The sequence below is a fragment of the Enoplosus armatus genome, chromosome 21 (assembly GCF_043641665.1).
Source record: "Enoplosus armatus isolate fEnoArm2 chromosome 21, fEnoArm2.hap1, whole genome shotgun sequence".
Lineage (NCBI taxonomy): Eukaryota > Metazoa > Chordata > Actinopteri > Centrarchiformes > Enoplosidae > Enoplosus > Enoplosus armatus.
This window is the reverse complement of record NC_092200.1, coordinates 6,224,857-6,246,442: the sequence shown is the minus strand read 5'-3', so window position 1 is coordinate 6,246,442 and position 21,586 is coordinate 6,224,857. Positions and strand designations below refer to the sequence as shown.

Sequence of the window (21,586 nt, the reverse complement as noted above, 5' to 3'; positions counted from 1 at the left end):
TCCCAAGTTTGCTTGGGGACATACATGCATAGAAAGAAGCTTAGCAATATGCCTGCAAAAGCAGTAAAAAGGTAGAAAATAATGCAAAATTTAAAATATTTAGGCTTTCCAAATGTTTTATGCGGCTGGAAATGCATTCAACATTATATATGAATACAAAAATATCTAATATCTAAACAAAGTAGTGAAGCTGTACTCAAGAATAATTAAAAAAAAGACAAATGAAAAATTTAGACGGCAGATGTAGCAGGTGGGATGAAGGACTAATAACACTTAATTTTACAGGCAGGTAGAGCATAGTGACGTCCTGAAGGCAGCATGAGAATTCACTTCAATTAATATGCACATTGATTTCCTGATGATTTGGTCACAAAAAGAAGCCACGTCTCTCTGTCTGACACCAGCAATCTCAACAACATTGTTCAGACAGATTCTGTCCTCTTTTATTTGTTGTTGAGCCAGTAAATAAAAGTAAAGGTCAATTGACTCTCAATGAAACGTTGATGAAAATGACTAAGAATAACTGAGACTGTCTCTGAGTACTTTTAAGAGCTGACAGAGTCCTGTATAATGCTCTCTGTGACGTAATCTCTCATATGTATAAAATCAGTCATTCATTCTTTAGTTTTGGATGCACTCAAATCACAAGTGTAATCATGCCACTCTACAAAAGCAAGAAGAGCACGCCTATGATCCTTCATTGCTATGAAGGATAGACAGCAACACAGTGTTGTCTGATTTAACAAGAGAGCTGCCTTTCTTAACTTCTGCAGCTGTCTGTGTACATGACAAAATCCCCCAACATCAGTGGCCGACTGAAGGGTTGGGGGTTAGGGCTGCTAAAGGCTTCGTTTCCATGTTTTTCAGCAGCCCAACTGATTGCTGAAAGGCAGTGATGACAGACTGGTTACCTTGTGTGATTAGTATATTGTTGTGAAAAACACAGCATAGACTGCACCCAGTTCAATGTAATTACAGCAAAAATACTCAAAAATAGGCATTGTACCAGTCTGCATCCTGGGGTTAGGTAAGCACTGATTTATAGTTTTCAGTTTGGGCCATCAATACCAAGATCAATTCTACGTTCTCTGTAACAATGGAGCTAATACTTGATTGATCCTTGTGACGAAATCTCAGAGAAGTTAGAAGTCAGGGTCCTGCAGTTGGTAAAGATTTCTTGTTGCATAGTCAGACCTCAATCTAGTGGCATAATCTTGGAAATCCCGGGGCAGCTTTTGAATTGAGTGTTTGAAACTTCCTTCCTCTGGAAATGACGTCAATGATTTCACAAGATGCGGGATTAGTAGAAATTGAGGGTCTTGCATCATGGCTAACACTTCGTAGCGATGGACTTTACACACAAATCCAGTCTCCCTGCTCACTGCACCACCACCTCTGCTGCATAAAAGTATCAGGAGGTTACGTCAGGTCAACCCCGCTGAGGCAGCAATATCCTGTGATGAGCAGTCTTTAGCTCTTTGCCGCTGTTGCATAAACGCTGATGGAGCCTCGGGCTGTCTGTGTCTGCCAGATTATAGATACAGCCAATGCCTCTTCACTTCAATCCACTCTTTGCTTCCTTTTTTTTTTTTTAGCTCTATAGCTCGCTCTGACGGTCGGTCAGTTGGTCCACAAAAATGTCCCCACCCTTTGACGGCCACAATTTTCACTTGTTTCTCTGTATTTCTTGGAGCTCTGTTGCCATCCTCGTCCATCTTGTGGTCCTGTGTCTCAACTCTCTAAATCCCTCATCCACACTCTGTCCCCTGCTAATCCATCTCTTCCCTCTTTTACTCAAGCTGCAGCTCATCCTGCCACCACTCTTTGCTCTTCATCCTCATGTTATAGCTGGCTGGCAGCTTTTAACGTAACCTCAGAACGGAGAAATCTTCCATCTATCCACTCAGATGCCTTCTTGTGCATTAATGGATGGGAAACTGAATTTAATGGGCGTTTAAATAGAAATAATGCCTCATGGACAGTAGATTTAACCCTTTATTAATGGAGCAGCCACTAATCTCTCTGAATGGATTATATGGAGCTTTTAGTAGATATACAGTCACAGCAGGGTGTCTAATCATTTCAGACATGCTTTTTTTGTTGAGTATTTTAGTGAGGTAATGCTCTGCTGATTTGTTGTTACAGTAGGGAGTTTATACCAGGGGACAACAGCTGGCTTATATACACCTGAGCTATGATGGCAGTTCTGGCAGGGTGTCTTGGTACCTCACTTATACTGTCATAAAAAATTGTATTATCATTGTTCCTGTATTTGAGCTGCAGAATTGAAATATAAAAAACAGTTAATGCATGTTTAATGTTGTTTGTAGTATAAAATGATAAGACTTTGCAGTTGCAGTGCTAGCATTAATCTAACTCATATATGTGTTTCTGTCTGCCCCCTGCAGGTGAGCCAAGGTAATGTCCCAGGCGTGGAAAGTGCCTCTCTGGCCATGGACACAGAGGAGGGCGTGGAGGTGGTGTGGAACGAGGTGCTCTTCTCTGACAAGAAGGTCTTCAAAGCACAGGAGGTATTGTGACTCTTATTCCTTATAGCCAAGACAGGCAGTATTTACTGTTATTTAACTGAATAGTGGTTTTGAAGGGGCTAGAATTAGGTAATTATGTCTGCAACTTATGATTGTATTATTTTTTCTTTCCAACTTACTATTATTTTTGACAAGGGCACCACAGTACTTATACAGGAACAAGGGCCTTCCAATTACATAATGTGGGTTACATTTCATTGTCACACTGGTATTGTACATTTTCCCAGTAGATTACACAATGTTTATATCTTAGTCTTACAATAAAGGTCGGTTACATGTTGTTGCACTGACTATTGCAGTCCAGTTGTTCTTTTGTTGGAGGGTTTGTCTGCAGCGATTTCTGTGATGGCTTTGTTACTAGCAACCGAAACTATTTTAATGAGATTGTCATCCTGTGCTATAAGGTATAATGTATAATGATACAATAAATATTTTCTTTTATGATCTGTTTAGCAGTCTCTTTCCAATATGAATAAAGTCTAAGTTCACAAATAAAGCAGCTTATTTTGTCTGACTAAGAGTCCAAAACTCAGTTATTCAGTTAATTAACCAAGGAGACTAAGAAAACCAGCAAATATGAACATTTTAGTTCTTACTTTTAGTACTACTTTAGTATTGCTTAAGCAATCAATCAATTATCTAGATTGAATAATTTACTGGTTGCGTATTGGACTAATAGTTTCATCTTTACTGGTAAAGGCCTAGGGATTGAAGGACTTTATTTGGTGCATGATGTAATGTGAAGACATGAACCACCTCTGATGTCTGTCTTTTAGGAGAAGATTAAGGAGATGTTTGAGAACCTGATGCAGGTCGAACACCCCAACATTGTCAAGTTCCACAAGTACTGGCTGGACATGAAGGAGAGTCAGGCGCGGGTACGATTTTATTTAATCCTCTCTGGTCTTCCTTTCTCCGTCTGTCCTCTTTTTTTCACACTTGTGAATTAACAGTCTTCCCTCCTCCATCTGTTGTCCCACAGGTCATATTCATCACAGAATACATGTCGTCAGGGAGCCTCAAGCAATTTCTGAAGAAAACTAAGAAGAACCACAAGACCATGAATGTGAAGGTTAGTGGTCACAGACTGTATTGGTGTGCTCACTCAGTCTGTCCCGTGGTGGTGGCGGCACAGGGTACTGCAGTCCATTCACTACTCAGATCCATATTTCCAGCAGGATTAGAGATGATGTAACAGGACACCCTGGTGGCTCAGTCTGCTCAGACATATATCTTGAAACCTGCTTGCAATCTATCCAGCATCTCATCCTCATCCTCCTCTGTTATGTGAAGCCATGAATTGCAAAAAAGTGCCTTAACAGTGCTCTATTTGGATTTATATAATATATTCACATATATTCCTGAGAATGAGGGAGAAATAATGTATTGTAGTGTATTACAGTGCAGTATAAATGTCCATATGCCCTCAGTGGAGGATTCATGTTACTCTATTACACTACATTTTAGGCCTGGAAGAGATGGTGCACCCAGATTCTCTCTGCCCTCAGGTACTGACTGATTTCTTCATCAGGATTTAATCATGAAAGATTAAACCAAAACCATCACATTAACCTGACGTTTAATTGTTTGCCGGCAGTTATCTGCACTCTTGCGACCCACCAATAATCCATGGCAACCTGACGTGCGACACCATCTTCATTCAGCACAACGGCCTCATCAAGATCGGCTCAGGTCTGCTCCCAGCAGGGCTTTTTATGTTACTACAACCAGCACTGGCCACCCATGTTGTGGGCTGTGGAGACGGTGGATTTCTGGATTCACTAAATTAATCTCTACAGTTTGACTTAACAGAATAAATATCTCAATTATGTTTAATTTTCTTTCCACAGTGTGGCATCGGCTTTTTGTTAATGGTAAGAAACAGATAATTTTGTAGTTGATATGTTTTCATTGGTGTCATATCTATGCATCAGTTTATTCCATCATCCAGTTTATTTAATCTGTCCATGTTGTCTGTGTCTTCTCCAGTGTTTCCAGATGCCAGCGTCCACGGTAAAGGGAGGCAGCATCGCGATGAGCAGAGGAATCTTCATTTTTTTGCTCCAGAGTATGGAGGTAAGTGATGGAGCATAGTTTGTGTAGCTTTCTGCGGCTTGATTTCTATCAAATCCCTCTTCATTCATTCTTGACTGAATGATTCACCCCAAAGTGAAAATTCAGTCATTACCTTCGTAGCCTAATGTGACTTTAAACTCCACTGAAGTTGACAAACAGACAAGCAGCAAGTTAGCTGTAGTTCCATGTCATCCTTTTCCAACACCATCAGCATTCTGCAGCAAAATCCAAACGTTTTGTTCACCAGAGAGCTGTGGGAAGTCTGTGACTTAACAACTGTGATTGTGGGAGATAATGAGGTAAATGTCAGGATTATTGGAGCCACAGTGAAATCTATTGGCCTCAAAACATTCGTATTATTCCACACAACATATTTTTTCGGATTATTTTGAGAAATTGAATGTGTTGTGCTGCTTTTACAGCTGTAAAAGGGCTCAATCTGAGCTACACAAGCTCACCTGCTGTGTGCAAAGACTAAATAATGATTACATTTTGATTTGGGGGTAAGCCTCTCCTTCAAGTTATCAAGTTGTCACCTCCGTCATCTTTGCTTCTCCTTTTCTGTTTCTAGCTGGCGAAGATGATTATGCCATAGACATTTTCTCCTTTGGCATCTGTGCTCTAGAGGTGAGAGAAACAGATCTGTAAGATCCCCCTCTTTGTGCGTGTGTGTGTGTTCACGTGTGATTGTGTTAACAGATTATTTGTACCCCTAGATGGCAGTACTGGAGATCCAGGCCAATGGAGATACTGCTGTGTCCAAGGAGGCTATCATCAATGCAGGTCAATCTCTGGAAGACCCTCTCATGAGAGTGAGTGTCAGAAATACTTTATGTCCTAAATATACACCAGTGCAACCAAGGAAACATGGAGATAGAGACAAACAGTCCCACACTACTCCTTTAACACCCGCCTACACATACCACCTTGCTTCTAGTTTTATTTGTATGGTTTAAGAGTGAATGTTTCAGTAAAACATGCCAGGAATCAAATCCAGAATGCAGAGTGATGCTCAGTAAACTGGGTCGTACTGTACAGTCATGTCGTTATGCGCTGGATTCAGTGTCTCGTCGCTTTCTGCAGGAGTTCACCCAGTCTTGTTTGCGTCACGAAGCCAAGCTCCGTCCTACGGCTCACGACCTTCTGTTTCACCGAGTCTTGTTCGAGGTCCACTCCCTCAAACTGCTCGCCGCCCACTGCCTCATCAACAACCAGTGTGAGTTTCTCACCTCCACATGCCAAGTCAACCGTCAACCATCACAACATTCACTTGTTCCTACATGCAGCAGATCAATTTTATCACTTTCAAGTGCCAAGCAGGCTTTAGAACTGAACCCAAAGTATGTTTCTGCTTCATGCAAAATTAATTATCCTAAAACCAATAATACAGCATATTTTATTCTGTTGAGAAGCCAGTGTCATTTATCAGGGGTTATACACTATATTTGCTAGCTTTAGCATACAGTCGAGTAATTTAAGATCTGAAAAAAGATGATATTGAATATCATATTTGAATATTATATATCTGTTATAATTCGGAATATATATTGAAAACAACAAAAAAATAATAACATTTACTGTATCAAATCAGTTTACTAATTTCCAAACTTGTCTACAGACTTGCTTCCGGAAAACTGTGTGGAGGAGAAAACCAAGTCCTTCGACCCCAACGCTGTCATGGCAGAGATTAAACATGAAGACAGACAGGGAGTTCAGCTCAAGTAAAATCACACAAGCACCTCATATCTTTGGCTACTTGTGAATATCCTGTGACATGTCAGGAGCAACACTCACTGTGCTCTCCTCTGTGTTTCTTCATGTCCTATAGATATTCCCATGTGTCTCCTTTGGAACTTGACAAGTTTCTGGAGGATGTCAAGTAAGTTGGACAACAGTATGCAACTAATTTTTGTGTCGGTGTAATTACACTGTGACTGCAGCATGACGTTCAACATCCTTTCCTCCCTTCAGGAATGGGATTTACCCCTTGATGAACTTCGCTTCGTCTCGGCCTCACCCCGTCCCTCGTGCCCTCTCCTTGTCTCAGGAGCAGGTTGAGACGGTCAAGACGCCGACTCCTGAACCCCAGGAAACAGAAACAAGGAAGGTTAGACTTTCAGACGTCACCACAAAAGTGTTAAATACACAATCTGGCTGCCCACATGTCTACCATGAGCTTATATACCACTAAACCACAGCAGAAACAATGCTTGTGTTTGTGTGCATGCTTGTTTATGCCTATTATTGTTATTATGCCTGTTTGTTATCACCCAAAACATATTAAAAATATTTTTGCTTTGTCCCCATTTTGCTGTGCTTATTACTCTCTAACTCTTTTTTTGTCTGTTGGTGTTGTAGGTTGTTCAGATGCACTGTAATTTGGAGTCAAATGACGAAGGGACCAAAACTCATGTGAGTGACATAGTACTACAGGTACTTTGCCCATTTTAGTATAAACTCTTTTGTTGGGCTCTTTAATAATCAAGCATATTGGTCTTTCTTCTAGCAGCTCTTTGCCAATGGAGTACAACATTTACTTTAGTTCAGTCAGTTAAGGTGGTTAAATATAATTCCAGTTTGACTTCAATTTTACTTTTTGATCTCTCCCTAGCTCTCTTTGTTTCTGAAGATGGATGACAAACTTCATAGGCAGCTTAGCTGTGACATCCTTCCAAGTAAGTTGACCACTATTGTACCTTAAAGGATAAGGCCAGCATTATTCTATATGTTTATCATTTCCGACTTCCCCAGCCTTTCTGAGGCTCTCAGGCCTAAGCCCATTAGTTCCTAATAAAGATTCAAATCTTTAAAAAGCAGGACGGTGTTTGTGGAATTGACTCAAAATTAAACCACAATGTCCATATTTATGGTATTTAGGCTTTGGATACACAATCAATACTTATTAGTTGGACCAATTCTTTGTTGGGATTTGTGGGATTTGTTCACAATGAGAACATTTTAATAAAATCCTTTAAAAAAAACATACTCTATTTTTGTAACTGAAATATTTCATGTGAAACTTTCAGCTGACACCTCCAAAGACCTTGCCAGTGAACTTGTTCACTACGCCTTCATAAATGAGGTAGATATAAAAGCTTGTTTATTTTTGCTCTTGATCAAGAACAACGGATAAATGGCCTGACTGTGATTTTGGTATTTCCAAACAAAAAAGGACCTCATTAAGTATTGTGTGCTGTGTGCTGTATAGGAGGACAGTGAGAAGGTAGCAGGTTTCCTGGAAGACGCCATCAGCCGACACCGGGTCCGAGCGCTCGCCTCGGGGAGCACGCAGTGAGGGGGGGTCTCGACAGCGGCTGGCCCAGGCGGAGGGGCCCGAGCGTTGACCACATAGATGGAGAAAGGGAGAGGGCAGCGAGCAGGATCACACAGCCGGGAACTGAGGGAGCGGAGGGTGCTGACCCAGCTGGGGATAAAAAAAAGGGGACAAATACAGAAGGATGCTGGGCCTTGACAGTCAGTAAATCATCCCAGAGAGACGGAGGAAACGCCAGCACTGGGAAAGGAACCAAAGGCACCTCTGCTTGGAGGGCCAGAGGCTGTCTTCAGCAATCCCACAAAGCAGTGGAAGATTGACAAACTCCCTGCCTAAAAGGGCTATCATGCCTTAAGATATCTTGACAACTTAGGTTTTCCATAATGCCACTATTCAGAACGGATATGTTTTACTTACAAATGCAGCAGCTATGTTTTCAGAAGGACATTTAATTGCTCTTAAGTCTCGTTTGCACTCCAATGTCCACTTTGATTGGTGACTATTTACTTTGAATTGTAAACAAAGTAATTTACTAAAGCCTCTCTCCCTTACTGGCCAGAACCTTCAGTTTATTACCGTGTTAGGAATTTAATATTCCGTCCAACATGCACTGTTAATACTCAGTTGACTTATTTATTTCTGTTTAACTGTGAACAATAGAAGCTTTGCACACTTTTTTTTTTTGCTTTACTTTTAATGACCTGCAAAGTTAACACACCTCACTGTACCCTTGGGTTAAAGGCTACTTCTCCCAGAGCTAAACACGCCACGCCTAAATGTAGTGACGAGCAATGAGACGATGCCTCTCTTTTAGCCTGTAGTGCTCTTAAGGGTTTTCCCTGTGAAAGTGTTCTGAAAGCCAAAGACTTGCAAAGTGCCTGATATGGCAATGTATTTGGTTAAAATTTTCTAATGAAATGGCATCATACCCAACTTAGCAATTTGGAATTTAACTCATTCAGGCTGACTTTTACAGTTTTCAAACCAGATGCATTGCTTTGGACTAGTTCCCGTCTCTTGTCACGAGTCCACATTGACAGCCTGAGTGAATGTGAAGATGAGCTTGACACCCGGTAATGGCAGCTCCATTAAGAGCTGCAGCCACAGTATCTTGGACATATGGATCAAGTGATAATGCTCTCTGCTGCAGCCAATATTAAAGAGCTGCAGCCTGTATACAAAAATTGGAATACATCACAGGAAGTTTGTGAAATAAAATCATGGTTTTATTTAAGTGCAACGGAGGGTTGGTGATGTGATCTTAAAAAATTGCCATATTGTTGATAAATATAACTGCTATACTTATTTTTGCAGTACTTCCCAGACCATCTGAGGATATTTTCCAATGAATGTGTTTAGGTGTTTTAAAGGAAAAATCAGCCCAAAAATCTTTTTTGCTTTCTTTGTATGGTTATAGTAAACAATAGTCCTCCATGGGCTGCAGGTGATAAAAAAAATTATCTCTAGAAGAGTATATTTTGCTTTGAACACGTTCATTTCCAAGTAAAACATCAACTGTAGTTTTATTTCAGGCAATATCAGTGTGAACTTTGGAATTGATTGCACTGCAGCCCACACAAACACAAAAATAGAAATACATCCCTTCTCTGCCAGGTTTTCTTGTCAAGAACCCAGTATTGGCACGATAAAAGACTACCATTTGGGTGGATTTTTCCTTAACAAAACTGGACAGAAGAAGAAACAAAAGTGAATTGTCTGATCGGTCTTCAGCAGTATACTCTTGTTTGTCAGACCCACTTAGCTCTGCTTTTGTTTCCCGGGTCTGTAAGGTCATGGTTTCATAACAGTTACACTGCTGTACAGTCATTGCTTACAGTACTTACTTACTCTACTCTGTGTCAAGCCTTCTTATCAGCCTGTCTCTGAAGACAGGAGCTCTGAATTCTCCCAGACATTCACCTACTAGAGGCTGTGGTGTATATATTTGTTTGTGGTTATTAAAGGGGTTTACTTTTAGACAAACTTTCAATGCAAAGCAGTGCCACTATTGCTATCATCTGATCTAGTAAGCTGCATGTCTTAATAGCCTGCAACCATTCAAAACTTTGCATTTTGCCTTTGTCAGTCACAGTTCATCCCTGAGGGGACCTGACCAAGAAAATGAATGTTTAGACTGTGCAAACATGAAATAAAAACATCCATATCAGTCTTATTTTATGTCAAATGAACTTTTTCCGTGAATCTGTTGAATGAAACTTGCCTTTGGATGTGTTCTACTTAAACCTTTGTTTAATATTGTAGCTACTGCAATTAAATACATGACAATAAACAATATGTGACATGTTGGTTATGTCTGAAATTATTAGGATGTATTGTATGATATGTGAATTAGCAAGAGAGTACTTTTATTTAGTAGGTGTCTCCAGTTTCTTGGTAATACAAATTATAATGATAGAACAAATAATTCTCTCACTTCTGTCAGTTCATATCACAGTTAAAGTTATACTCACTGTTGCCAAATTAAACAAATTTAGCAAAAGAAACGGTAGATCTTAAAAGTAGGTATTAGAAAAGAGTATCCTTCTGCAAAGAATAAATTATTATTGGGAGATGAGATTGTCATAGGCTACTAAGCAAGTAAGAAAATAAATGGTTTTTATTTACTTTAATATGAACATTTTTGATTCAGTCTGCATATAAACTATAAAATAATTACAAGACAATGGGTTAAGTTTTAAATTTGGAAACATCCCATTAAATTCTTGCTGTAGGTAATGTAGCCTGGTTGAGAGATTCTCTATTATAAAAAAAAAACACATTGTAGGGGATTGTACATTCAGGCACTCCTGGCAACCAAGTTCTACTATCACAACTATATAAATTTGTGATCATATCTAAGCAATGTGGTCACAGCTTTTGGTAACAGCTGTCAACATTTGGGACACTTTCTGTATCCTGTATGAAGAGAGTCATAGTGTTTGGTTAACAGCTACCAAAATGTGCAACCCCATCTAAATACAGAACCACGGAGGCACCATCGAAATACAGTATTTGATTAAAACATTGGCAGTAGAAATACAGCTGAAATTCCTAATCAGGTCACAGAATCTGATGGGTCGTAACATTATCTGTAACACCTTTAACCGCGAAAGGTTCACAGATGAAATGTATTCAAAACCCACTATCCCTCCCTATCATCGCGAGGATTCATCTATCGCGATACCTTCCATTGAAAACATAAAGATCTCGCGAGTGTTGTGGTGTGTGGGCCTCTCCAAGAGGGTGTGCTTCATGGCGGTTACGGAGACTGCGGTAAATAAATTCCTTGATAAAGACAAACATTAACCTATTCCCAGGTACAGTGGTCGTTGCGTAAGTAATACGCGATGTCTGGTAGAATTTAACTGTACAAAATATCCTTTAAGTGGACGATATATCACGGGGGAAAATACAGATTTCTTCGCGCGCTATAGCGATGAATGCCTAACATTAGCTACTATCAGCTAGCGTCTTGCTAGCAACAAAGATACCGTTGTCGTAAGCTAAATGGAAGCAAGGCCTCGCTAATAATTTAGTGCTTTTTTTGTAATAATTATGCAGTTAATGCCATTGATGTGTAATAGGTCGTAGTTAATATCCATATCGACTTCAGCTAAACGCGTTTTCGGCTAAGGTTTAACCATAGCACGTTATTGCGACTTTTCCTAGCTAACGAATGTTACGATGGAAACCATCTTTAGAATTCATGTGCACCACGCTAACGTTAGCTCACTAAAATCTAAGGAAAGACGGGCTGGCAATGTGTAGATTGCAATGTAAAATAATGCGAGCTGCCTGTTTCTCTTATTGTTAGTCTGAAGGCATTTTTTATTTTCCCTAGAATTTGTTGAATTGTTAAAGCTTCCCCATCAGTCCTCTTCCCCTTGGGGGCTTTCCTGCCTCAGTCTGGTGGACCCAGCGATTAGCGGGTTGCGTAGGTAAGGAGTTCGTCCGGTCCCACCTGGGTTAAACCCGGGTATGTGTCCTGTAACGTTAATGCTAGCATATTTAATTATAAGCTGTGATGTGACTTCTGATTGCAATACAGGATTTTCTTTTACTGGGTGAATGTAGTTATGAATGTACATACAGGCAGGTATTTGTGCTCCAGATGTTTGTCCGTTTTTTCTTTTTTTTTTTTTTTTTTTAATAAATTGCTGTTTCTGACTTGCAGGGAGGTGAAGCTCTGACGATGGAGAATGGACAGGGCACAGGCTCCAAGCTTGGCCTTCCGCCTCTCACCCCAGAGCAGCAGGAGGCACTTCAGAGGGTAGGAAACCCCTGAAATACAGTATCTGCCTAAATGTACCCTCGGTGATAATGCAATTACTGGTTTATCTGATACAAATAAGTTGGTGTTCCACGAGAAAGCCAGTTTCTTGGCCCTGTACACGTGTAACAAGGTGTTAAATCAGCTTTTTATCATTACACATGCATCCTCATGTTTAAAGTCTGACTGAATTGAACACACTGTATCCTCTAGAAGTCTAAAAAAGTTGGTTTCCTCTTTAAAATGAGTAAGGTATACTTCAAAATATTGACCTGCTGCATGTATATGTAGATTTATAGTAAATGGGTTTCCACAGTGCACGTTAACACAATGTCCAATTTTCTGTTTAACCCGATCCCTCTGAATAACTGTTAATAATTTTTTTTTTTTTTGTTAAAATAACATTGCTAGGACTACAGGTGTTTGTTCATATGAGGAATTTAAGTGTACTGACTTGTTTTCTAGGCAAAGAAGTATGCCATGGAACAAAGCATTAAGAGTGTGTTGGTGAAGCAGACCATCGCCCATCAACAACAACAGCTCACCAACCTGCAGGTGAGATGTGTGAACATTTTTGGTACTCTACCAAACAAAGTTTGAAATGCTCGTATCACCTGTGAGTCTTGATTCTAGACAGAATAACTTAGCCTTTTAATATATTAGTAATTCAGACATCTCTCGACTCAGATGTCTGTGTCTTGGAAGTCTTACTACCCTCTCCACCATGCTGTGAAAAAGACCACATGTGTAGACCATGTGCCCCTTGCTTTTGACTCTGCTCTTTTTCAGATGGAGAAGATCGTCGTGAAGGCTTTGGTTATAATGTTAAATGCTTTGTACTTTTTAAAGGGGACTTGTTTATGTTTATTGCTGTGTGGTAATTTGTAATTTAGATAGGGGAGGCAACTCCCCAAACTGTATATTGTTTAGAGGGAGTGTCTGAATACAGTGTTAGCCTAACCGCTTTTGTCTATCTAGCAAAGCAATGACAATTTTGAAAAAGCAAAGCTAAGGGATATCTAACCTACTTTTCAGCACTTTTTTCATCTTTACTGTCTTTCAGATGGCAGCAGTGACAATGGGCTTTGGAGATCCTCTCTCACCTTTACAATCGGTCAATAGATTATTAAATCTTTTTTCTGTGCGCATTCCCAATGGAAAAGGACTGTTACCCTTCTTTTACTGGTTGCTTTGGCAACAATCCCTGCCTTTTTATCTAATCAAAGAATGCATATTTTGTAAGAAAACATGGCTTTACACTGCTAGTGTGCCTGCAACCATGTCCATAATCTTTTGTGAGATAAATGTTAATCGTTGATGCACTTGTTACTTCCTTTATTTAGTAGCAGTGGGATCATTTGCATTAGTATTTTTTTTAACAAGAAGATAGCCAGAGCACTTTAGCTGTTAACAGCCTTTTAAGATGACTTAAAAAGGGTCTATAAATGTGAGAAAAGTCACTTCTCTTTGAAAAATATGCATTTCCTAGATTTAAAAACAAAAAACAAAGTTATTGGCATGGGACGAAAGGGGGATAGCAATCCCTTTTAATGGACCAAAATGAGAGAACTGCTGGAACAGGAATCTTTTTGGCCATCTCAAAGTCAAGTTTTTTCTGTCAATGAACAAATCAACTTTCCATTATGTCATGACTGAATTAGGCACATGTTATATTTTGTTGGTAATAGAATGAAATTAACAGAAGCAGGCTGACTTAAAGGCATCAGTAAAACACAGCAACGTTCGGTGGTTAGACCACCCCCCCACCCCCCTTATACTTGAGAAGAAAGTTTGAAATGCTTTCATCAAGACTTTGTATGGATTTCGTTTGAACTCCACGATTACTTTTGTTACCTTACTTGCATCCCCGGACTACAGGTCAGTTACTGAAGCCAAATATTTGTGAGGGCTGTGCATGTCAATCACTTCAGTGTGTTTTCCGCCATATGTCTGTTCAGTAGTAACAGAATAGAGGCCATATTGTAATTTCAAGTGGTCACATCAATATCTTATAAATGTTACACATGTTAGCATTTTTTCACAAAGTTCTGTCCATTGATTACAGTATTCCCATTATTACCCCATTTACCTGTCCAGACCCCCTAACTTGGAATTTGCTTCTAACTATGTTTGGGGAAAGCAAGTACAGTAGAAAATACACATTTGTTTTTAGTGTGTGTTTGTTTTTGTTTTCCTTTCTTTTATTCTCTAATGCTTATCATGTGTTGCTTTCCCCGGTTGGCAGGTGGCAGCTCAGCGGCAACGTGCTCTAGCCATCATGTGTCGGGTGTATGTGGGCTCCATATATTATGAGCTTGGTGAGGACACCATCAGACAGGCCTTTGCCCCCTTCGGCCCAATCAAGAGCATTGACATGTCTTGGGATTCTGTTACAATGAAACACAAGGTCAGTGTAATTTAACAAGTGTTGAACATGATCTAAATTCTGCTGTTCCACCTTGATTGAAATGGTTTAAAGCTGCCTATGTCTTCAGTGTTTGTTTATGTTCTGTTTTTCTTGCTTTTTGTTCGACTCATCAGGGGTTTGCCTTTGTGGAGTATGATGTGCCAGAGGCTGCTCAGCTGGCTCTGGAGCAGATGAACTCAGTCATGTTGGGGGGGCGAAACATTAAGGTAAGTTGTCGGGAGATATGAGTACCTCTCGAGGTCTTAGGAACACTTGGATAAAGGGAAACAACATAATATCTCCTTTTTTCTATAAGTGTTTGGTGTAGTTTGATTAAACAAGGATTTGGATTCCTTCCTGGCATTTGGGAGTCAATTTGTAAATTGCTTTTGTGACTAAATGACTTGTACAATTACTCATATGTGACAAATTTCTCTCTCTCTTTGCTTTTCTGTGTTTGTTGATTTCCAGGTGCGTGTGTATGTCTGGGTGTATGTTTAGTGTACTGCCTGTCTGTGTTGTGTGTTATGCTTCCATGATGTCATCAAAGCTGTTTTAGTGACCAGTTCCAGTAGGATGCCCAGCGGCGCGTGGCGTCACTCTGTGTCCATGATGTGCTGATGATGGGCTGCGCCTGGTTGGTGTTGCTTGGCCGCCCCATCTGTAGTACAGATCCCAGTCCCATTTTTATATGCTCGTCTTACATAGGTTACTCAGTTCTTCTGCAAAAGAAGGGAAGTTGTAAGAGTGCGTTGCGGTAGCGTGATGAGTTTTAAGAGTTCCCTTTTCGGTGTTGCCACCCGCTCAGCTAGTCACACTATGCATTAATCTGGTGATTTGAAATAAAGCTGTAATTCCTTATGTGATAGTATCGCAGTTATTTGCAAAATAGGCGTTGTATTGTTAATTAAGTGATATTTGGTACCACAGAAAGGTAATGGATAAATCTGTCTGTAATCTGTTTGTTTTTTTACTCGTGTAATGAGAGCTGACAATTTGTCTATTGTACAGAAGTCATCAAGAATCTAAGTGTTCGTACAGTGACCAGATTCGTGTTGGTGCTCGAGACAGTTTGATAGTCAGGCTGGTTTTGAATTTGTAGTCATTTAAAATTAGAGAGTTCTGAAAAGTGATCTGCATAGGACTTAAAGTATTGTCCACAGTTTAGTGTTCTGGTCATGTTTTGAAAAGATGGAATTTTAAGTGTTAGAGTATTTTGTACCTGGTGGTCAGTATGAGAATGATAGAATGACACAGGCTGGAAATGTTTAGTGCTTTTTCAGATGTCAGAACTACTTTATCTAAAGAGTGTAGTAATGGACATGCAGCTAAGCATAACCAGAGAATACTTTACTGGAGAGGCACTCTCCTCCTACAATCATGACACAATCATGATTGTAGGAGGAGAGTGGCTTTGACTGAACTCGTGGCAGCCAAAAAGTTAGTGTAGGGATTTAGGGTTTTGCGGGGGTGCGTTCTCGGTATGTACTATAAACCCCTTACTCAGTAGCCCTGCTGGTATGATCTGTGCTATAGGTTGGGCGGCCAAGTAACATCGGTCAGGCGCAACCCATCATTGACCAGCTGGCAGAGGAGGCGCGCGCCTTTAACCGGATCTACGTGGCATCTGTCCACCCTGACCTGTCTGACGATGACATCAAGAGTGTGTTTGAGGCCTTCGGAAGGATCAAGTCTTGCACGTTAGCCAGAGACCCCACCACAGGGCGACACAGAGGCTTTGGCTTCATTGGTGAGCTCGAGGGCCCTCATTCGCTCGTGCTCTTTGTGTTACTCTGCTCTGCTATTAACTACTATTTTATTCACTTACAGAGTATGAAAAGCCTCAGTCAGCCCTGGATGCTGTGTCCTCTATGAACCTCTTTGACCTGGGGGGTCAGTACCTACGGGTGGGCAAAGCAGTGACTCCGCCCATGCCCCTACTGACCCCCACGACCCCTGGTGGTCTGCCGCCTGCTGCAGCCGTGGCTGCAGCGGCAGCCACCGCTAAGATAACGGCCCAGGCAAGTATGAATCCCTTCCAAAGGGATTTAATGGCCTTCCAGGTAAATATAACCCAGATCTAGCTAGAATTGACACCAAAAGCACAGATAATATGGGCATAGAATTGTTATTGAGGTGACTGGGAGAAGGCCAGTTTTGTAGGGATACATAAAACCAGTAGTTGCCCTGACAGTATCAATTTTACAGCTCTGAAATAAGAGGCATACTTTAAGTTTAATGTGTTCAAAACACAGAATCTAAAGATTGAATTTCCTTTTGTATTGTATACATTGTATAGTAATGTAAGTAATAAAAGCTCCTCCCATTCACTGATTGGGTGTGTAAGCTAAGAGTCTTCTCTCTTAGTTAGCACAAACAGCTATTTTTTTAGTGTGAACAGTCTCAATGATTAACCAGACAGTTGTGTTCCTTGTAGAATGTGTCATCATGGAAAAGTTTCTTAACATCACTGCTGTATATTTATGACTTGCTAAGAATAGTGGATGATTTTGTTAGTAAATCTGTACTGAAATAATGTTTGACCTCTACTCTCACTAAAGAGAGGCAAGGTTGAGCTCACTGTGCCATGCTGTGTGATCGTTGACTGTGCTGCCTTGTGCTGTGTTCTGTGTGTTTCCCTTACCTAATGTCTTCGGCCCCCCTCTCTTAAGGAGGCTGTAGCCGGCGCATCAGTCCTGGGGGCGTTAGCTGCGCCCCAACTTCTCGGTCAGCAAATGGGAATACCTCAGGCTGTCATGGCTGCCCAGGCACCAGGGGTCATCACAGGTGTGTACCAAGACATGAGTGAGTGCTTATTTTTATAAAACCAGGAGATTAATAAATCTTAAATGTGTTTTATAGTGCTGTTATAAAACATATAGCTTCACACGCAATGCAACTTTACAGGGTTTAACCTTTTTTGTTTTGAATGTCTTGCCACTTTTAAAGGTCTGTAAATGACTTGCTTTGCAGTGAATGATACTTAAAATATACTGTTAACTATAATTTAATTTTTCTTTAGGTAAATTGCTAGGTAACAGGTTACAAACATAACCAAAAAAATGTTTACACTGCATTCCTCTCATTATCTGCATTACCAGATGTGCCAGAATGTAGGCTCTCACTTGTAATTTTAGTTAAAAACGGAGTCATTCATAATCTTCACAATGTTTGTATTAAGCTATGAGAGTTTAGCTTAATGCAACAAAGCTCTTTCTTTGTTTTCAAGTCCTTAACACATGAGTAAATGGTTGATTATTTAAAGAATGCGTTGCTAAACTCTTGCAATCTCTGACGGCACAGAACAATATCTGTGGTACAAATTGCTAAATGGGGAACCACATTTGTATCTTGCCATTTGGTACAGACACAGACAGACATGACTTAATACTGCTTATAATTTTAGTAGTCATGGGCAAATTACTGAAGGAGTTGAAGAAGAAGATGGGTTTGTCTTAGCCTGCGGAAATAGTTAAAATCTCTTAAGTTGGTATCAAGTTGCAACCCGTTGTCAAGAATTTGATTGGCAACAGGATTGATTTTTAATTTAACTGAACCCATAATGAGTGTGGGTGATTATCAGCTCAAATTGGCACATGCTCTGAAAGTCATTACTTGACTTGTTTTCATTGTGTGCCTAGTTGCACATTTGATGTCTTCGACTGGTTGTCTGCCTTTCCTTTTTTAAAAGGTGTGACTCCAGTGCGTCCTCCCATACCAGTGCTTCCCCAGGTTGGGCTTGTGAACCCTGTGCTCGCATCACCGCCAGTCCTGTCTAATCAAGCTGGTGGCTCCAGCCAACAAGAGAGGAAAGAAGAGAAAGAGGAGATGCTGCAGGATGGTATCGGGCAGGAAATGTTGAGTGACCAAGAGCACATGAGCATCTCGGGCAGCAGTGCCAGACATATGGTGATGCAGAAACTCCTTAGAAAATCAGAGGTGAGATTTGGGAAATGAGAGGTTAGAAGAAAAGTGATTTGATATTATCAAAATTAATTTTTTCTCATTAATTCTTGCCTTGCTCCTCGCCAGTCGACGGTGATGGTGCTTCGAAATATGGTTGGACCAGAGGACATCGACGACGACCTGGAGGGTGAGGTGACAGAAGAGTGCGGAAAGTTTGGCTCCGTCAACAGAGTCATCATATACCAGGAAAAGCAAGGCGAGGAGGAGGATGCAGATATCATTGTCAAAATTTTTGTAGAGTTTTCCATGGCCTCAGAGATGAACAAAGCCATCCAGGCCCTCAATGACCGCTGGTTCGGAGGTCGCAAAGTTGTCGCAGAAGTTTATGACCAAGACCGTTTCAACAGCAGTGACCTCTCTGCGTAATGTGTCTGAAATGGTTCACCAGCACCCATCCCTGTACCTGTCTCCCAAACTCATTTCAGCCTCTGAAACTTGTAATTATGTTTTTATTTTCTTTTTTTAAATTGCTGTTGACATTAATGTTAAACCACCCCATTGAGGGATTCATTAAAAATATTTACGCGTCAGATTTTGCTTTGTGACCTGTGAAGACTCCTCTTTTGGTGTAAGTTTCAATTTTTTTTGTAATCCGACCCTGTTTTGAGTTGTCCTGCTTTAGCTCATTTGTTGTTGTTTTTTTTTTGTTGTTTTGATTTGTTTTTGATTTCATGAAATTGCTGGGACATGTAAACACTTTCTTTCTGCAATTAAAGGTTATTGTTTGTCCACGAAAAGTGTGATGCAGTTTTTTTTATGAATTGTGAACGAAGAGAACTTAAATTTTTATGTATTTGTAAATATGCTTCTGCATTCTGGTTGTAGAATATTTTATTCATCAGTAAAAACATGTTCTTAAAGCATTTGGTGATGTCCAATATTGTGTTAGTTGTTTGTACAAAGGGTGAACAACTTATCAAACACCTAAAGGTATAATTACCCTTCAGACTTTGAGTAGAGATAAGAAAAGACAATTTCAGTCACTGTTTGTGAGTGTCTTCCTGTGACCACTCTGCAAATGCACTCCTGGGTTTGGCATACTTCATGTTGCCATAAACTGCTTCACTTGTCACGATGGGTTTGTACTTTGTGGCAGCATCCTGTAATTATTTTGCACGGCACTTAGGAGAGAATGTCCACTGCAAACTATTTTTTTTTAACCTGCATTGCTGCAGTAGCACCATAATTAGTTTATAAGTTTGTATCACCTACTTACAAGCAAACAATGAGTTATGGGAGAATGTTTGACAAATTTGTTGTATATATTGAGTATCGCCTTAATGAGAAGCACAACTGTCATTAAATAGTAAAGCAATTGTTGAAATAATCAGAATCAAACGGCCTAGATGCGTGGTTTTGCTCAATTAAATTACACTTATTTTTGTAATTTATGACTATATTAATTAATATTTTCCATGCATGATAAGAACATTTGAACCAATTTTCAAGTATGAGATTTAGTGGTACTGTATCAGTTGAAGCTAACTGCTACCCGCCGCTAGGTGGAGCTATACAGTAACGTGTGGCCTCTGCCCCAGCTCAAACCTAGCCCAGCCCCCCACACGCCAAACCGGCCTGCCTGGGCTCAACAAGGGGAGGGATGCGCGGCTGTTGCTGAAGCTCTTGCTCTCGCTGCTGGCATTTTACCTACGTCGCATTAAACAACTGAGCAGTTTCTTGGCGTCTTTTTGGGATGTTGCTACTAAACATAATTGGCCGGTTAATGCGGGGTTTCAGTAGCTTTCGTTATACTAGTGTTAGCTAACAGCAGCTAGGCACAAAGGCGTTCAGTCAGCTATTAGCCGCTAACGGTTACTAGCTTGCTAACAACACAGCCGGTGAGGACGAGCACATCCTTGCGCAGCCATAGTCGGGATAATCTCTGCTGGCTCGCTCCGTGGGTTATGCTAGGTGTTTTGTTGAAGTAATGTATCTGTAACTCAAGTCAAGTGGTTGTATTAGCAGTCGCCACTCATGATTAGGATACTTCAAGCAACGTTTCTGTACAGCTGGGTCGTTGGCTGCATGTTTTTCAGCTAGCGGCAGAGCTTCGGTCTCATACAGGGATGGTGGCGGTAGCAAAACAAGCTAACGTTACTCCGTCTCTGTGAAGAAGTGAGTGCAAGAAGTGAGGAGACACTTCAGCCAAGTGGGAGTTATCAGTTTTGCTTATGATAATTGTAATTCCGGTGTGAATGACGCGAGGACGAACCTGACAATCCTTGAACACATCTGAACTGAGACTGGGAATATCGCTAACAGATCGAAGGGATTATTTTTGTTTCTCTAAGTGGATTTCGGCCTCCTGATCACGATCGTCGTTGGAACACAGTAAGTGATTTGACATTGAGTGAGCCCACTCCCTCAAAATAAACTCTACCCCACCGTCCTTCGCCCCTGCTTCACCCTCCGATGCGGAGATTTCAGTAGCACCGGCAACCAAATCCCCCACGGCGGCCGGACATGCTGAAGTGTATCCCCCTGTGGCGCTGCAACCGCCACGTCGAGTCGGTGGACAAGCGGCATTGCAACTTGCAGACAGTCCCTGATGAGGTATTCCGCTACAGTCGCAGCCTGGAGGAGCTTCTCCTCGATGCCAACCAACTCAAAGAGCTACCAAAGGTATGCAGGGTCCACAGACCTAGAATGTCACTTCTGTGGCAATCAGAAATGTGCATTATTCCACTGAGTGGAAGTGGCTGTATGTGGGTCCTATGTGGATTGTTTTCTATGTGTAACTATGCCAAATTCACCCTGCACCTCCACACACTTGCACATAGTTGGTGTTTTATTCACCTGTGTGAAAAGCAAAGGTCACTGCCAGGTGACATAAGCAGTAAAATAGCTTGCATGATCTCACCTGTTCAGGTACTTCCTTCTCAGAAAGGGCACCGCCTTCTTTGCTTCCTTGGAAATGCGTTTGGTCTCTCTACCCTGCAGTGCTGTAACAGCATTTGATAATGAAAGGAAAAAGACAATCTCCTGTTTCAACTACGCATTGCAGAGTACGTTTGTTTTATTTTGCACATATATAACTATTTGAG

General features: G+C 40.8%; 3 protein-coding genes across 10 annotated transcripts in view; all 3 read left to right on the top strand.

The window, feature by feature from the left end:
• nrbp2b (nuclear receptor binding protein 2b) overlaps positions 1-8,333 on the top strand; it is a 28,999-nt gene extending 20,666 nt beyond the window's left edge. Inside the window, exons 2-18 of one of the 2 annotated variants that reach the window (XM_070928019.1) lie at positions 2,409-2,531; positions 3,326-3,427; positions 3,532-3,621; positions 4,017-4,057; positions 4,147-4,241; positions 4,400-4,423; positions 4,539-4,625; positions 5,197-5,252; positions 5,342-5,437; positions 5,709-5,841; positions 6,244-6,346; positions 6,454-6,504; positions 6,597-6,732; positions 6,984-7,037; positions 7,237-7,300; positions 7,652-7,707; positions 7,834-8,333. In XM_070928019.1, coding sequence (XP_070784120.1) covers positions 2,409-2,531; positions 3,326-3,427; positions 3,532-3,621; positions 4,017-4,057; positions 4,147-4,241; positions 4,400-4,423; positions 4,539-4,625; positions 5,197-5,252; positions 5,342-5,437; positions 5,709-5,841; positions 6,244-6,346; positions 6,454-6,504; positions 6,597-6,732; positions 6,984-7,037; positions 7,237-7,300; positions 7,652-7,707; positions 7,834-7,920 — 1,398 coding nt within the window. In that variant the 3' untranslated portion in view covers positions 7,921-8,333. The remainder of the gene's footprint in view (positions 1-2,408; positions 2,532-3,325; positions 3,428-3,531; positions 3,622-4,016; positions 4,058-4,146; positions 4,242-4,399; positions 4,424-4,538; positions 4,626-5,196; positions 5,253-5,341; positions 5,438-5,708; positions 5,842-6,243; positions 6,347-6,453; positions 6,505-6,596; positions 6,733-6,983; positions 7,038-7,236; positions 7,301-7,651; positions 7,708-7,833) is intronic. The other variant, XM_070928020.1, reaches the window with a different exon arrangement.
• Positions 8,334-11,133: 2,800 nt separating this feature from the next.
• On the top strand, positions 11,134-19,279 carry puf60b (poly-U binding splicing factor b). Of its 6 annotated transcripts, XM_070927872.1 has the most exons (12): positions 11,144-11,172; positions 11,741-11,837; positions 12,074-12,169; positions 12,635-12,724; positions 13,233-13,283; positions 14,415-14,576; positions 14,711-14,803; positions 16,113-16,326; positions 16,407-16,639; positions 17,249-17,381; positions 18,268-18,515; positions 18,609-19,279. In XM_070927872.1, the coding sequence occupies exons 3-12, from the start codon at positions 12,092-12,094 to the stop codon at positions 18,906-18,908; spliced, it is 1,602 nt and encodes a 533-aa protein (XP_070783973.1). In that variant the 5' UTR covers positions 11,144-11,172; positions 11,741-11,837; positions 12,074-12,091; the 3' UTR covers positions 18,909-19,279. The 6 variants fall into 6 exon arrangements, with proteins under 6 accessions (XP_070783975.1, XP_070783972.1, XP_070783971.1 ...); XM_070927874.1 differs by lacking the exon at positions 11,741-11,837 and having other exon boundaries at positions 11,134-11,172; positions 16,407-16,597; positions 17,249-17,363; XM_070927871.1 differs by lacking the exon at positions 11,741-11,837 and having other exon boundaries at positions 11,134-11,172; positions 17,249-17,363.
• Positions 19,280-20,574: 1,295 nt separating this feature from the next.
• scrib (scribble planar cell polarity protein) overlaps positions 20,575-21,586 on the top strand; it is a 61,523-nt gene continuing 60,511 nt past the window's right edge. For both annotated transcript variants that reach the window (XM_070928184.1, XM_070928185.1), the window contains exon 1: positions 20,575-21,164. In XM_070928184.1, coding sequence (XP_070784285.1) covers positions 21,006-21,164 — 159 coding nt within the window. In that variant the 5' untranslated portion in view covers positions 20,575-21,005. The remainder of the gene's footprint in view (positions 21,165-21,586) is intronic.